Source organism: Lepidochelys kempii, chromosome 1 (genome assembly GCF_965140285.1).
Source record: "Lepidochelys kempii isolate rLepKem1 chromosome 1, rLepKem1.hap1, whole genome shotgun sequence".
Taxonomy (NCBI): Eukaryota; Metazoa; Chordata; order Testudines; family Cheloniidae; genus Lepidochelys; species Lepidochelys kempii.
The window spans coordinates 242,878,010-242,893,918 of NC_136380.1; the positions used below are offsets into that span (position 1 = coordinate 242,878,010).

Sequence of the window (15,909 nt, forward strand, 5' to 3'; positions counted from 1 at the left end):
TCTTTCTTCCATCTTTTGAATGACTGGAAGGCATAGTTCCTTGTTTACCTCTTTTATATACCAGCCTCAGCAGTGATCTTAGCAGTGCACAAAATGCACTACACATTTATCTATGCCAACCAGTCCAGGCAGGAATCCAACAACTTCAGAAGGAGTGCTTTAGATAGCTTTTGTTGCAAAGAGAGTAGGTAGAGCATAGTAAAGATTTTTGTGAATCCCCCAAAAAACTATTTCTTTAGTTATCTGAACAGATGATCAAATACCTAGAATAATTATTTAGAATCATAGGATTTTGTCCAACAGTTTTAAAACAGATCAAATTTTGGGCCACAGATACTTGACAGTATCATTCTCTAACAGCATAATTTACCCCAAAACATCTTGGCTATGACAATTTTACCGCTAGAGATGATATTTCTTAATTTTAACAGACAGCATATCACTTTGCCTAAAGGATTATTTAGATAAACAGTGCCTAGCCCAATAGGATCCTGGTCCATAACCAGGTTTCCTCTGTGCTACAGTATTGCTACTGCTACTACTTATAATAATAATCAGATTCTTTCAACTTTAAGACCCTTAGTTTCCAGGTATTATTTCCAAATTTAAATATTGCCTAGTCATCATTTTTTCTGTGCAAGCTAAGAAGTTCTCTATAATGAAAATGTCCGGTGGGAGGGAGAAGCATTTAATAAAAGTTGAACAAACAAATGCTTGTACAACACCTAGTTCAACCAAGTTCATCCAACATGTCACCAATTCCACTTCACTGCCACCAGAAGCGGACAGATGCTGCTGATGACACACCTAATATCCACAGAAGCAAATCTAGAAACACTGCACAATGGGAAAACTTGTTCTTCTGCCAGTTTCCTTTCAGAGGATCTTATTGTGTTCCATATCGAGATAACATGGGTAGATCTCAAACAAGATTCCAGCATCACACCAGCCAAGACAACATGAAATATTAACAGTTTTACTGGCAACAGCCATTGTATCAGGAGGAGATGTTTAAAACTAGAGTAGAGCCATAAGGCCTTTGATTCATAGTGTATCCAACTAGAAGATACAGATTAAAGCCTACTCCGTCAGGATTGCCAGTCGTAAATGCTAGTGAGGGGGTGGGGGTAGCGGGGCTAGATCAAGCCAGCAAAGAAAAATGAATAGACCGCAGATAGAAACAAAACAGACTAAAGTCTGTACACATTTTCTGTAACTGACAATTCAAACTTTCATTAAAAGATATGACAGACAATCCTTGGGAACAGCAGAATTCTGACTTGTATAAATGAAGACAGAAAATGAATTTCACTTCAGAAGAAATGCTAAAAAATCTGCTACATGTAATAAATAGTACAGGAAATAAAGATATTCACGTTAGAGGGCCAAGTCCATTAGCTTAAAGATTGAAGCCATCCTCATAAACCTCTGTCAAGGCGGATTCCCCACTCTGGCACTTTGAGTCCCGAAGGTGGGGGTCCGCAGGGATTTTAAAAATTAATACTGGCCACTTCAGGCTTGATTTAAACTCCCAAGGTTACAGCTTGGATGGGTAGATGCTGCCACCACCCAAGTGCAAAAACTCCTTGAAAACCCAGGAAGGCGCACTTGGGAATTCCATGCTGTGGGATACCCTCAAGCTTTCACCCACGCTCTGGGGAAGAGCTGAGAAAGAAAATAATGGAAATCAGCTGTTGCCACCAGCTAATTAAACATATGCATAAACCTCTTAGGGACACAAAAATCCAACCCTGTTCTTAAAAAAGGTAAATTTTTTTAAAAACAAAAAGAAAGAAAATACCCCTGGAACTTAGGCTTTTTCCTAGGTTTTAAAAAAACAATTACAAGGATTAAGCATCATGATAGCTTCTTGAGGTCCAGCTTAAAGGTTACAAGCAAAACAAAAGCACCTGGGGTTAGCACAGTGGAGTCCACAAGCCATAAAGAAATAAAAGAGATAAACCTAATCACGTCTTCCTAGACATTTCATGACCTACTTACATATCTGGGCTTTTAAATTAGTAGTTTCTAGGTATGATCTGATGATTTTCATACCTGGCCCAAAGCTTTTTACAGCATAGTTCCAGCCCTGTCTCTGTTCTCCTGGAGAACACCAGACAGATAGACAAAGGGCAAGTTTTTTCCTAATTTTAAAAAGTTCTAGCCCCCCCATTGGCTCTTTTGGTCAGGTGCTTATCTCTTCCTTTTACCTGTGGACTTTTTAACCCTTTACAGGTAAAGCAAGTAGAGAACAGCAACTAAGAGGAATTTTATAGCTAACTGGCTGGCTGGCTGTCCATAAAAGGGAGCTGTCCCCCCTCCCCTTCATTTATCACAACCTCTATATATGGTCTAGCAACATTTTAAATAATTATTATATATCCAAGCTTCTTGGTCAAAAAGTATGACAGGGAGCTCAACCAGTATTGAGTATGATGCACTACGGCTCATTTAAACACATGGTTCAAAGCCACTCCTGGTATAACTTCACTGAAATCAGACTTGTTTACATCCCCAAAAAGTAATAAGTTTTCAGTAAAAAGCCAAGTCCATAGTAAAAGATATGTGGCCTAAATGTTAGAACAGGGGACTGGGAGTTAGGATTCCTGGATTCTATTAATAAATAGTACTGATTTAGTATGTGACCTTGGTCAAATTGCTTAATCTCCACATGAATTTCCCCTTTTGTACAAGGTTAGCTCTTACTGAACTCAATATTGTCTTGAGCCCTCAAAGTTCATAGCTTAAGCAAATAAAAATCTGTTGGCCAGGTGAGAGAAACTGGCTGAGCTGGCACATAATCATTTTCTTGAACTACTAAAGTCTCCCCCCCACCACCCCAATTAAGGCAATGGGTGGGGAAGGATGAGTTTTCAGGACGACATGTCCACCACACAAATACTTCAGTCATTACAAACAGTAAGGTAGAAGCACAAGCAACATATAGGATCACTGAAAGGTTAACACTGGTGTTTGCTCTGTTTTGCTTTTGGGCTGTTTTTTAATTTCCCTTCAAAACTTTGACTAAGCTCACAAGTTTATCATGAACAATCTTCCCATAACATCAACAAATTCACCCACTAACCTCAAAAACGTAAATAAAGGAACAAAGGGACTTTTGGCAGCCTTGGATATTTTATACCAGGAATGAGGCTATATCAGAGGACACAGAACCTTGTACATCTGCAAACTTACCTTCTTCTGAAGAACGTTGACCTTGCGTTCTTTCACATCCAGCATGTCCTTGAGGTCATGTATCTCTCCTGCTTGAGTCCCTTTCTCCTCTGCTATCTCCTGGATCTGCTTTGTCTTCTTATTCAGCATTGTCTCTTTTTCCTCCAGACGTAATCGTAGTGCATCCACCTGAGTTTACACATGTAGAAGCAAGACTGGGTTAGATAGGAAAGAAAAGAGTTATTAGACAAGGAATACACAACTTCCACAATAAAATGAGTGGTGGCAAACCCAGACAGATTCTGGAAACTTCATTAAGACTGTGAAATCCAACAGCCTCAGCAAAGATGGTTACTATTCAAGAACGATTTATCAAACTAAGAATACTTGGAGACCTGATGCCTATATAAACATCAATATTTAATAGGGCCGTCAAGCGATTAAAAAATTAATGGCCATTAATCATAATTAACTGCATTGTTAAACAATAATAGGATACCATTTACTTGAATATTTTTGGATGTTTTCTACATTTTCAAATATATTGATTTCAATTACAATAGAATACAAAGTGTACAGTGCTCAATTTATATTTATTTCCGATTACAAAAACATTTGCACTGTAAAAAATTATTTTTCAATTCACCTATTACAAGTACTGTAGTACAATCTCTATCATGAAAGTTGAACTTACAAATGTAGAATTATGTACAAAAAATAACTGCATTCAAAAATAAAACACTGTAAAACTTTGGAGCCGACAAGTCCACTCAGTCCTACTTCAGCCAAACAAGTTTGGTTACTGTCATAACCATACAGCTAAGGGTAGCCTAGAATTCCTCCTTACCTGTAAGGGGTTAAGAACCTCAAATAACCTGGTTGGCACCTGACCAAAAGGACCAATGGGGAAAGAAGATACTTTCAAATCTTTTGTGGGGCAGGGGAGGGGGCGGGCTTTGTTGGTGTGTTCTCTGGGGAAAGCAGAGACGCATCAGGTGAAAAAACGTCTTCTCCTATAAACCATCCTGTACAAGTCTCTGATATTACAAAAAGAGTAAGTAAATAAGGCAAGGTGCGTTAGATTACCTTTTGTTTTCAACTTGTGAATTTTCCCTTTGTTAGAGGGAGGTTTATCCCTGTTTTGTTGTAACTTTGAAACTAAGGCTTGAGGAGGTTCCTCTGTGTTTTGTGCATCTTTTGTTACCCTGTAAAGTTATCTTCCAACCTGATTTTACAGAGGGGATTTTTACCTTTTCTTTTTTTAAAAATAAAATTCTTCTTTTAAGAACTGAATGATTTTTTTTCCCAGTGTCCAAAGATCCAGGGATTTGGGTCTGTGTTCACTTTGTAACCAACTGGTTAGGATATTATTCTCAAGCCTCCCCAGGAAAGGAGGTGTAAGAGCTTGGGGGGATAATTTGGAGGAACAGGAACTCCAAGTGGTCCTTTCCCTGATTCTTTGTCTAAATCACTTGGTGGTGGCAGCATACTGTTGAAGGACAAGGTAGAATTTGTGCCTTGGGAAAGTTTTTAACCTAAGCTGGTAAAAATAAGCTTAGGGGGTCTTGCATGCAGGTCCCCACATCTGTACCCCCGGGTTCAGAGTGGGGAAGGAACCCTGACAATTACAATTTGCAGGAGATAATGCTGCCTGCTTCTTGTTTACAGCGTCACCTGAAAGTGAGAACAGGCATTTGCATGGCATTGCAAGATAGTTGCATCCCAGATGCACTAAAGATTCATATGTCCCTTCATGCTTCAACCACCCTTCCAGAGGACGTGCATCCATGCTGATGATGGGTTCTGCTCGATAACAATCCAAAACAGAGTGGACCCATGCAGGTTCATTTTGATCATCTGAGTCAGATGCCACCAGCAGAAAGCTGACTTTCTTTTTTTGGTGGTTTGGGTTCTGTAGTTTCCGCATCAGGGTGTTGCTCTTTTAAGACTTCTGAAAGCATGCTCCACACCTCATCCCTCTCAAATTTTGGATGGCACTTCAGATTCTTAAACCTTGGGTCAAATGCTGTAGCTATCTTTAGAAATCTCTCATTAGTATCTTTTGTGTTTTGTCAAATCTGCAGTGAAAATGTTCTTAAAACGAACATGTGCTGGGTCATCATCCGAGACTGCTATAACATGAAATATATGGCAGAATGCGGGTAAAATAGAACAGGAGACATACAGTTCTCCCCCAAGGAGAACAGCCACAAATTTAATTAACGCATTATTTTTTTAACGAGCATCATCAGCACGGAAGCATGTCCTCTGGAACGGTGGCGGAAGCATGAAGGGGCATATGAATGCTTAGCATATCTAGCATGTAAATACCTTGTAACGCCAGTTAAAAAAGTGCCATGCAAATGCCTGTTCTTACTTTCAGGTGATATTGTAAATAAGAAGCAAGGCAGCATTATCTCCCATAAATGTGAACAAACTTGTTTGTCTTAGTGATTGGCTGAACAAGAAGTAGGACTGAGTAGGCTTGTAGGCTCTAAAGTTTTACATTGTTTTGTTTTTGAGTGCAGTTACATAACAAAAAAAAAAAATCTACATTTGTAAGTTACATTGCCATGATAAAGACATTGCACTACAGTACTTGTATTAGGTGAACTGAAAAATACTATTCTTTTATCATTTTTACTGTGCAAATATTTGTAATAAAAATAATAATACCAAGTGCGCAGTGTACAATTTGTATTCTGTGTAGTAATAGAAATCAATATATTTGAAAAAGCAGAAAAACATCAAAAAATTTAATAAATTTCAATTGGTATTCTATTGTTAAAAAGTGTGATGAATCGCGATTAAAAAAATTAATCACGATCAATTTTTTTGAGTTAATTGCATGAGTTAAATGTGATTAAATCGACAGCCTTAATATTTAAACATCAAAACATAACCCACAGATTTTAACCCCACATGGCATTGGTTATTGGCTTTTATATGTATATCCTGAAATATTCACTGAAAATACCTGATCTGTACCTCTGAAGGTCATAAAACCGTAGCTTAAGCAATATTTTGTTCAAGGTAAGGAAAAATAAATGACTGAAAATTAAAATTTTTGAAGTTCTAGAAAATTTGAATATACCAGAATATCTTCTGCTTGCCTAAAAATAAATTTAAAAACCCAGTTCTTACAAAACCAAAAAGTTTAAAAAAAATATGAACGGCAGAAGACAGGATTTTCCATTGTAGATCAGGACATTTGTTTTTCACTGGTCACTGATGGTGGCCATTACCCAATACTTCAGAACAGCAGCAACAATTTTAAGCCTCCAGTGAGATACACCATTGTGCAATGCAATACTGTACAAGGGGATGATTCTGCCCTAAAATATGAGATTTGACACAATTTCCGGTACGTGACTCTCCTCAGTAAATCCACAGGTTGATTGTGTAATAAGTAATATATACATTTCTCTTCTACCACATCTTTTAGACATATCCCTTTTACATTTACCAGACATTCATCTGACATCATAATCTTACATTAATATTTCAGAATGTTCTACTGTGTAGATGCCATTATTGTTGTTTTCTTCTGGGTAGTGGAGGGTCTCACAATTTTAAGAAAAGTTTCCCCCATTTGAAATATTCTCAAAATACAGAGATACAAATGGTAAATAACAGTACTAAATGGGCTGCTGCATGTTCAATCATCTGTAGTTACACTACACTGTATTAGTTGAGCCTGGAGATAATATAAGCATGGATCTCTCACTACTGCACGTCAATATGTGAAAAGAGGGGAAACAATCTTATGGTTATCTGAAGATTTCCAAAAGTGTTTCTGGTTTAAACAGCAGCTGAAGTGTCAAAGATGGGCAGCATGTAGCACCTTAATACAAGAGGGTCTTTCTGCAGGACATATCTTTATGCTGAAGGTGAAGGGGAAAAAGGACCACATTCCAGAACTTTGTGGGCCATCATTTGGCCATATAAGCACACTTTCACCTCCCATGGTGTCACCCAAAGGAAAATAAGTTATGGAACTTCCATGGCATCCACAAAGAACTGTAAACTGACAAGACTCTGTTTTTTCCTCTATTTCTCTTCTCCACCTATTAAACTAGACAGAGCACACAAGGCAAACAAAAAAAAGGGGGGGGGGCAGGAGAAGGAATTAGACTTTTGAATATAAATTCAATCTGTAGAAAAAGGCCACCATAGAGCAAAAGAACACTCTCAAAGACCATTGTGGAATATGAAATCCGACAACACAGGCTGCTCAAGATACCAAAAGAAACCCACTGACCCTTATCCGCTTGGCATTCAGGCAGAGTTCAAACCAGCCAGCTTGGCTGCTAATCCTATTTGACAGTATCAGATTTGGTTCCCATTAGCTGAATCCATTACAGGGCATCAGTCACGGTGAGTAAGTAGGGTGCTTATTGAATCCCTTGCCCCTTCTGCACAGCTCAGGCTGACAGAGATGTGAAGTAAAAAGAAAACGTGGACAAACTCCAAATGGGGAAAGAAATTAAATAAACAGAAAGTTAGATGCTTTAGGCTTTGTGTATCTCAGTCCAATTTCCTTAATTTCTTTCTCCTAACTGGAAACACTCGTCAAAGCCACAGCATCTATAGTATAACTCTCAAAGAAAACCCTTCACTGTTTTGTCTGATCTCTACTATATGGAACAGTGAGCCCTCCCCTGTTGGGAAAAAGCAACCCAGGTCTTTGAGTCAGCACTGCAGCCCTGGCTGTCTACTTCCTGAGTCGTCCTGCTCACTTCCACATCATTAAAACCACATTCCTAATTTCTTATCCATTAAGTAAGACTATTAGGGACACAAAATATATTGTGAATGAATACCAGTGTGATGCGTACCATACAAATACCATAGATAAAGTAGGTTTCAGAGTAGCAGCCATGTTAGTCTGTATCCGCAAAAAGAAAAAGAGTACTTGTGGCAACTGAGAGACTAACAAATTTATTTGAGCATAAGCTTTCGTGAGCTACAGCAGTGAGCCCTCCCAAACCCTCAGGAAGTCCCAGGGTCCCCACAAACTGAGTCCCCCAACCCCCCCCAGTAAGCTGTAGCTCACAAAAGATTATGCTCAAATGAATTTGTTAGTCTCTAGGGTGCCACAAGTACTACTTTTCTTTTTATAAAGTAGTTATTTTTCCAAGTGGCTGAAGATTGTTTCTGAATCTCACAAGCCACAGTTTTTGCTACTTTTACTAGCTCCTAGTGTTCAGCCTGCATAAACAGATCAAATACGTTGTGTTTCAGAATCTTCTAATCCTCAGGTTAACAGCCTTCATTCACAAGCAATGCCACATGCCCCCTCAAATGGTTGGTATATATCAAATGAGACACCCCACTTAGTACTTCACTTCAGTGGATTTGTGTAAGTGAAGGTTCCGCCTCAGAAGACCTTCCATCTTCTGACTGATTGACCCCTTTGAACTCTATATTGGCTTATGGTTTGGAGTAAATTGAACTCCTTGGTTTATTTTGTGTGAGGTCCCTGCTTAGAGAACCACAGAAAACACTTTCAGGAAAAATCCTCAAAGGCTCGCAGGACACACAGTCATCACCCTACCACTGTTCTTGGCAAAATGATCCACTTGTTTATTCACACCAGCTCAGTTTATGGATGGCATCCACCCAGACTGCCAAGAATTGAGGTCTGTGGCAGCCAGGTGATGCCAACTTCAACAAAGTCAGTGCAAGGCTTCTTCTGCACACACAGAAATGGCTGTGAAAGCTACCACCTGGGTTCTGCCACCCCTAGCCTGATTTCTGCACCTTATGCAGTATTACCTTAACGTAAGGTTAACCTGTTTATTTGCATATTAACAGACAGTCATGTCTTTAATTAAATACGAGTGCAGAGGTCCCCCAAGTGTGGGGCATACCCCTCTAGAGGGGTGTAGAGGGGCACAGGCCAACCCCCACTGGGGCAAGGAGGGCCACCCAGACCCTCCTTACCCCCAGTTCTACTCTGGTCCCACCCTCAGCCACATCCCTGGCCCAGTCCCCAACCTCAGCATGGCTCTGCTCCCAGCCCCACATCAGCCCTCAGCCTCGACCACTGGCCCTATTCCCAGCCCGGAGAAAAGGCTGGGGGCAAGGCTGGGAGCAGAGCCACAGTTAGCCGCAGGCCTGGCTGCCAGTCCCCACTGCAGCCTAGCTACAGCTCTGCTCCTGCCCCCAGCCTCGGCCCCTGGCTGCGGCACCATTCCCGGCCACAGAACCACCCCAAGCTTCAGCCCCAGCTTCAGCCCCCTTATTCCTGTCCACATCCCTCCCCTCCGGAGCTGCAGTACCACTCCTGGTCCCAGCTTTTCTTTTTTTTTTTTTTTTTTTTGGGGGGGGGGGGGGGAGCGCAGACAAGGTAAGTGGGGGAACAACCCTCAAAAGTTTGGGGACTGTTGCACTAATGGTATGGCATGCAAAGTACTAATGGAGAAATAGGGTGGTTGCTGGTTCTTATATAATTATGTGCTTTCCAACCTTTCTGCATTAATCATCTAGCTTCCAAGGGCACAGGAGTATCCCGGATAGGTCAGTTGCCAGTATTCACTTTCAAACTTCACATAGTCTCTTTCCCAGAAAGGCGCATAGCCAATACAACAGACTCCAAAATCCTCTCTTCAACAGGGTATCACCAACTTTTCCCAGACATTTGCACACACACAATTAGTCTGTTGAAGATTCATGCCTATCTTGTTATAAGTTTGTTTGTTCAATACAAACACCTGTGTTTTGGGGAAATTTTATACAGTGGCAGGATGCAGTGTTGTATATCTCACTACCTAGTATGGATAGTCATAGACAAAACAAGAACGAACTCTGATTCTGAAATTTCTTGTAGAAGAAGCTGGAACTAGAATACCCATAACTCCACCAATGCTTGTACGCCTGTGCATACGGTGTCTTCTGCTGGGAAAGAATATAAATGGAAAAAATGCAAGAGATGACATAACATTTATATGACTGTGAGGGGGAGTTTTGGTAAACTATATTTTCTGAGACTCTGTAGGTAGGTTAAAGGCTTGATCATGAGACTATTACCTGGTTATAAATTTTGGGGAAACTGATAAAAGTTTTCAAATGCATCAAAGTGACTTAAGAACATAAGTTACATTTTCAAAAGTGACATAGGCACTTCAGAGTCTAAGGCTATGTCTACACTGCGCACCTTACAACTGCGCGGCTGTGCCGCTGTAACTGCACCGTTGTAAGGTAAGCAGTGTAGCTGCACTTTGTCACCAGGAGAGAGATCTCCCAGCGACAAATTAAAATTACTTCCAACGAGGGGCAGTAGCTTCATTGGCAGGAGCGCAGCTCCCGCTGACAAAGCGCTATCTGCACCGGCGCTTTTCCTCGTTAAAATTTGTGTCTCTCAGAGGAAGTGTGCTTTTTTACATCCCTGAGCGACAAAAGTTTTAACAACGAAAGTGCCAGTGTAGACAAAGCCTAAGTGTCATTGAAGGTTAATGGGACTTAGCCCCCTAAATATTTAAGCACTATTGAAAATTTTATGCAATGTTAACTTTGTTGTATAGTAATGAGAAGTATCTCTTTGTGAAACTGGTACTTTGTAATCACATTTAAGAAACTATCTACAAGGTCTACACTAGAAATTAAGCCATATTTGATATGTGATATTAAATGACTCTCCCCTACCTGCCCTCACTTCCCCAAACCACGGTTGAATATAAGTTAGTGAGTCACTTGTGCAGATAACGCCAAACCCCTGATCAACACTCAATGCAGGAAGTGTGAACAGCTCCTAACAGTTTCTAACCAAACCCTATGACCTATCTATAATAGCAAAATTCTAAATTATCTTTCTTTACTGGTACAACTCCACTGGTGACAATGAAAAAGTTCTAGTGTACACAAGGCACCAACACTTACCATTGTAATGTCTAATGCTGCTTCAACAGAATTTGTTGCCACCAGTGGACCTATTAAAGTGCTGAATTACATGTCCAGCTTTTGTTCATGTAGATGCACCCTAACTGGTTCTAACAAGGGCTAACTATTCATTTTTCATTGCGTGTTGAACACAGTTTGGTCTTGTCTATGCCAGCAGTCAGAGTTCAAAGATGTTTGAGGGGTGTGTGAAGGGAAAAAGCAAGCTGTATTTGGCTTCTAGAGTCAAACACAATACTTCTATTCTGCTGTAGAAAAGGCCTGCTGAAGCATGAAACTGCTAAATGAAACTATATTTGAAAACTGTTATCAAAGCAATGTCTGGTTACTCTGTTTTAGCATCTTTCAAATAAATCATAATTAAACATACTTTTTGCTAGAGGTGCGATAAACTATTTCCCCGGCCAACATAGACCGAACTATGTTTGTCAACGAATTATGAACAGAACTGTAACGAGCAAGACTTGCTGCTTTATCGAAGATAAGCAATACTTATGAAACAATCATGCTGTACAGATAGGCTTGGCAGAATTCAATTTTTTTTTAATAATTTTATTGGATAATATCTATTTTATTTTAAACCTTTTTTTAGTTATTTAAATTTTCACAGTGGTAGGATATTATGGACGGGGTGTCAGGCAATAATTACTGAATGACAGTAGATATTGCGATTCAAAAAGCTAAAGCTTTACAACCATTAAAACATAATTTGTCAACATCACATGTCAAAATGTACAAACATCTTAAATCCAGCTCTTAAGCAGCATTCTTTTTACTTTGCCTATCTGTGAATTTCCTATTATTGACCAGGGTGGATAAAAATCAATGATTTAAAAAAATGCATTTTATTGATTTAAATCAGATTTTTTTGATAAAATGCTTTTTGAGGAAAAAACTTATCTAAAGATTTTAATTAAGAAACATTATAGCTCAAAGATATCTCATCATGGAATAGGGATTATAAATTCTAATGCTATAGTATGAGACAATATATTCATGGAATGTTTAAGAAACGATTTGTAAATGAGTTCCAATAGTTCATGGATTAGGGACCCTATCTTTTGGGGTTCCACAGGCTTCTGTATAGATTATTTAGGTTAATCTTTCTATCTACCCAATGGGACTCAGTGCTCAGCCTAGAAGATACCATCAAAGATGCTTAGCTTTGCAGTTCTCAAACTGTGGATTTGTGTCTCCAGAGTTAACATGATTGTTAACAGCAAAAATGTAGACGGAAGGAAGGAAGAGAAACGAAAGACAGAAAGACCTCAACCCTATTGTCCCTCTGCAAATTTGTGTACGCTGAGTCAATCCCTTACCTCTCTCTAAAAGAGCAAAGTTTCAAAAAGTTCAATGAATAGAAGTTTGTTGGGGACGGAACAGATCTGGACAAGGAGAAGAAGTCTGGAGAGAAATGTGAGAAGGTAGGGACAGGCAGTAGAAACAAAAGTGAAAACTGTTTGAGCAGCATATTCCAGAAGTCTTGGGGTCTTTCTGGGTGTAGCCTTCATTGATTTGAGATCTACCATACCATTCTCTCACTAGAAGGGAAAACCTATAATGGAAGCAGGCTGTAAAAGAGACCCAGTTTGGGAGTATTTTACTGAAGTTCCTCTACCTGTGGCTAAGACAGGCATGAGTGTAAAATGCAAACAGCGCAACAAAGAAATGCAAGGCCTGGTTGCCCAAATCAAACAACACCATGAGAAGTGCTCCTTCTCAGGAGAAAGCTGCGTTGAAGATGATGAAAGCAACATGTCTGAACATGCAAGATCTTCAGGTTGGTAAACTTTTTTATTTCAAAAAGAAAAGGAGTACTTGTGGCACCTTAGAGACTAACCAATTTATTAGAGCATAAGCTTTATGCTCTAATAAATTGGTTAGTCTCTAAGGTGCCACAAGTACTCCTTTTCTTTTTGCGAATACAGACTAACACGGCTGTTACTCTGAAACCTTTTTTATTTCAGACTTCTTTCTTAAGGACTACCTGTCTTCTTTCTGGACTACTCTTGAATTCTCATGTTCGAGCAAAAAATATAGTTGTTACTCTATGGTACTATCATTTTAGATGCAGTTGTGATAAAAAATAAACAGCTGAAATTATTTAAATCAAATCCACCCTGTTATTCACTGAAATATTTTTTCATCTGTGTGAACGTGTACAATGAAATTGATATTTACTGACAGTTACAGATAAACAAATTCTTCCAAACCTATATACAGATTACTACCTAGGGCTCGTAACCCGCCCCCACCATAGTTTGAAACAGATTCCAATATGCACAGAAACTGTGTTTTGGTGTAACAGTGTATTAACATAGTTTCAAAACACTGTTACAAGCCCCAACATGGACAAGACTTTAAAGACTCATATTTTCATTTAACACATTCAGTGTAAACAATACACTTCTTAGGGGCTGTATTAGTTTCTTTGCTGAATATGAATCTCCTCACTTGCCCTTTGGAATAGGTTCAGGTCACAGAATCATGCCAACTTGGATAGAATATACAAGTAATGCACAATATTTCAACATATTGAATTAACTTCCCTTTGAAGTTGAATACCTTGCAGCCCTGATCCAAACAAAAGGGCTCAGTAGGATAAAAGAACAACCTTATATTGATGGAACCTTTTAACTAAAGTAAATATTGATTTTTTCTTTATTTACAAAGATATTGTAAATTCATAGCACCATTTATAAAGGCTCATTTACAAATTGAGAAGTTAACCATAGTAGCCTCTCCACCCACTTGCCCTCAAGGTAAACTCCTCCAAAATAGGACACTGTAACTCTTAGTTCTAATAAGGCAGGTGCCAAGTTTAATCTCTCGGCCATCAAGCCTGAATCCTGCATCACCTCTGCACTCTGTTCTTATGGAAGAATAAAAGGCAGAGGCTCAGGGAGAAAGCCATTTCCACAAAAATGTTCATCTAAAAGTACCTTTAAACTACTTCTCCCTATGAAAGTTGGTTTTAATGGATCACCGGTTGCAGAGTGTGCCTTGCTAACATTTTATTTCTTCCACAGTTCCTTCTAGTTTCCTACAGCTACCAAGTTATATTTCCTGATTGGCCACTGCAGTATTACCAGTTGGAGGCCAAAAGTATTTTACTCCCCAGCTACTAAAGGGTCACGAAATTCTCTCTCATTTCCTTTTGACCCATCATCTGCACTGGACATTCACTACCTCAAACTAAAAGCATAGCAGCCAAAGTTAACCAAAACTACTCCTAAAATGCTATCCAAATGATTGGCTTTTAAGATCAACAAAAGGTTCTGTTAAAGCCCACTCCACAGGATGTGACAGTAACTCTAACACAGGAAACCCCTCATAGGTCAATATTTTTAATCAACCTATGTTCGCTCTACTCTATACTTTTATGCACAATAAAGCAAGCAAGCTTTCAGAAATGTAATAGAGTGTGTTCCAATAATGACCTAGATATTTTTTTAATACTGAAGAGTGTCAGACCTGGTAACTCTCCTCTAACCTTCCTCACATTACCAATTTCTCTTTTGGTGAATTCAGTGGTGGTGAAAGTTGCTGGGTTCATTGTCATGAGACTAAAGTCCTCTTTTTATCTAGAGAACAAGTATATCTCAGGTGATCACCTGTTCATGACTACTGAATCCTCGGCGACTCTGTGAAGAATGTCTACAAATGTGCAAATTAGCGACAAATGTGGTTGTTGGAAAGGGAACAACTGTCCCTAGAAGTATGGAAGAAGACGGTTTATAGAAACACTAATGGGTAATTCTTTGATTTTCACTTCAATGTCCTTCTTACATGGATACTGGGAAACAACCTGAGAATCATCATCATCTCTTTATGTAGGCCAAACAGCTATCAGATTGTAACAACTTCCACTCAAGAACACCTTGGAGTGGGTTTGAACTAGCGGCCTAGAGACAAAAGTTTTTATATAGCATCCTCAAATCCTAATGTTGCTAAAGTTTCTGGCACCACAGAGCTGAATCTATAATCTCTCTGAATCTCCTGAGAAAAGGAAGGTGCTCACTGCTTAGAGAAACAGCCAAATCTGTTCTTGCATTGCACACTGATGTTATATGAGACAGTGCCTTGGAGAATACTAGTACAAGAAAGTTATTTCCAAGCATTAAATGATTAATATTACAGGTGAGATAATTTAATGTTATCATTCCCCAAATCAAAAGACAAAAGCTTTAATATTACTGCTGTTACAAGCCCCAACTAAATTAAGACACAAATATTCTCCCTAATCAGCGTGGATAAAAATAATTTAGAAAATTATTTAAAAAATATTATTTCTTAAATTTAAATTAAATACGTTTTATTTTTAAAATACATCTGTTTAATATTAAATTTGAAATTATGACAACATATGTTAAGGCCTAGACTTACTGTAAATTTATTTAGATCAATTTAGAAAAAATATGCTGCATAAAGGAGCCCTCCTCAAGTTTTAATGAGTTCAGGGTTCTGCTTTTTTATTTTTATACCGAATCAACGGAAAACATCTTTAATTTGAGGTCAACTCAAGCTTTATAAATGACACAAAGTCATGTACTGCATTAAGTAAGAATCTATATTATTTTCATTCTTTACTACACAACGCATGTTGATATTCACATTTTTCCAAATATAAGTACTTCAAGGTTTTTTTGCTTAAAAAAAAAAAGGCTTTTGCCTTTATTACTGTTGGTTTCAGTTTAGCTAGCAGAGATAATATTTTCTTTGTTTGGACTAGTTCATTCAAAACTGAGAAAGCAATTGGGAGTTGAAAAAGTAGAAGAGTTTATTTTCCTCTTCCAATCTGTGAATAAAAAACAGGTGGGAGAGGATGAGAACTAT

The 15,909-nt window shown here is 38.8% G+C and overlaps 1 protein-coding gene across 18 annotated transcripts in view; it reads right to left on the bottom strand.

Moving 5' to 3' along the window:
• Window positions 1-15,909, bottom strand: part of ERC1 (ELKS/RAB6-interacting/CAST family member 1) — a 552,070-nt gene that overhangs the window by 375,911 nt on the left and 160,250 nt on the right. For all 18 annotated transcript variants that reach the window (XR_012155892.1, XR_012155894.1, XM_073320483.2 and 15 more), the window contains one exon: window positions 3,196-3,363. Coding sequence is in view for 16 of the 18 variants with exons in the window: in XM_073320483.2 (XP_073176584.1) it covers window positions 3,196-3,363 (168 nt within the window). In the remaining 2 variants the exon portion in view is untranslated. The remainder of the gene's footprint in view (window positions 1-3,195; window positions 3,364-15,909) is intronic.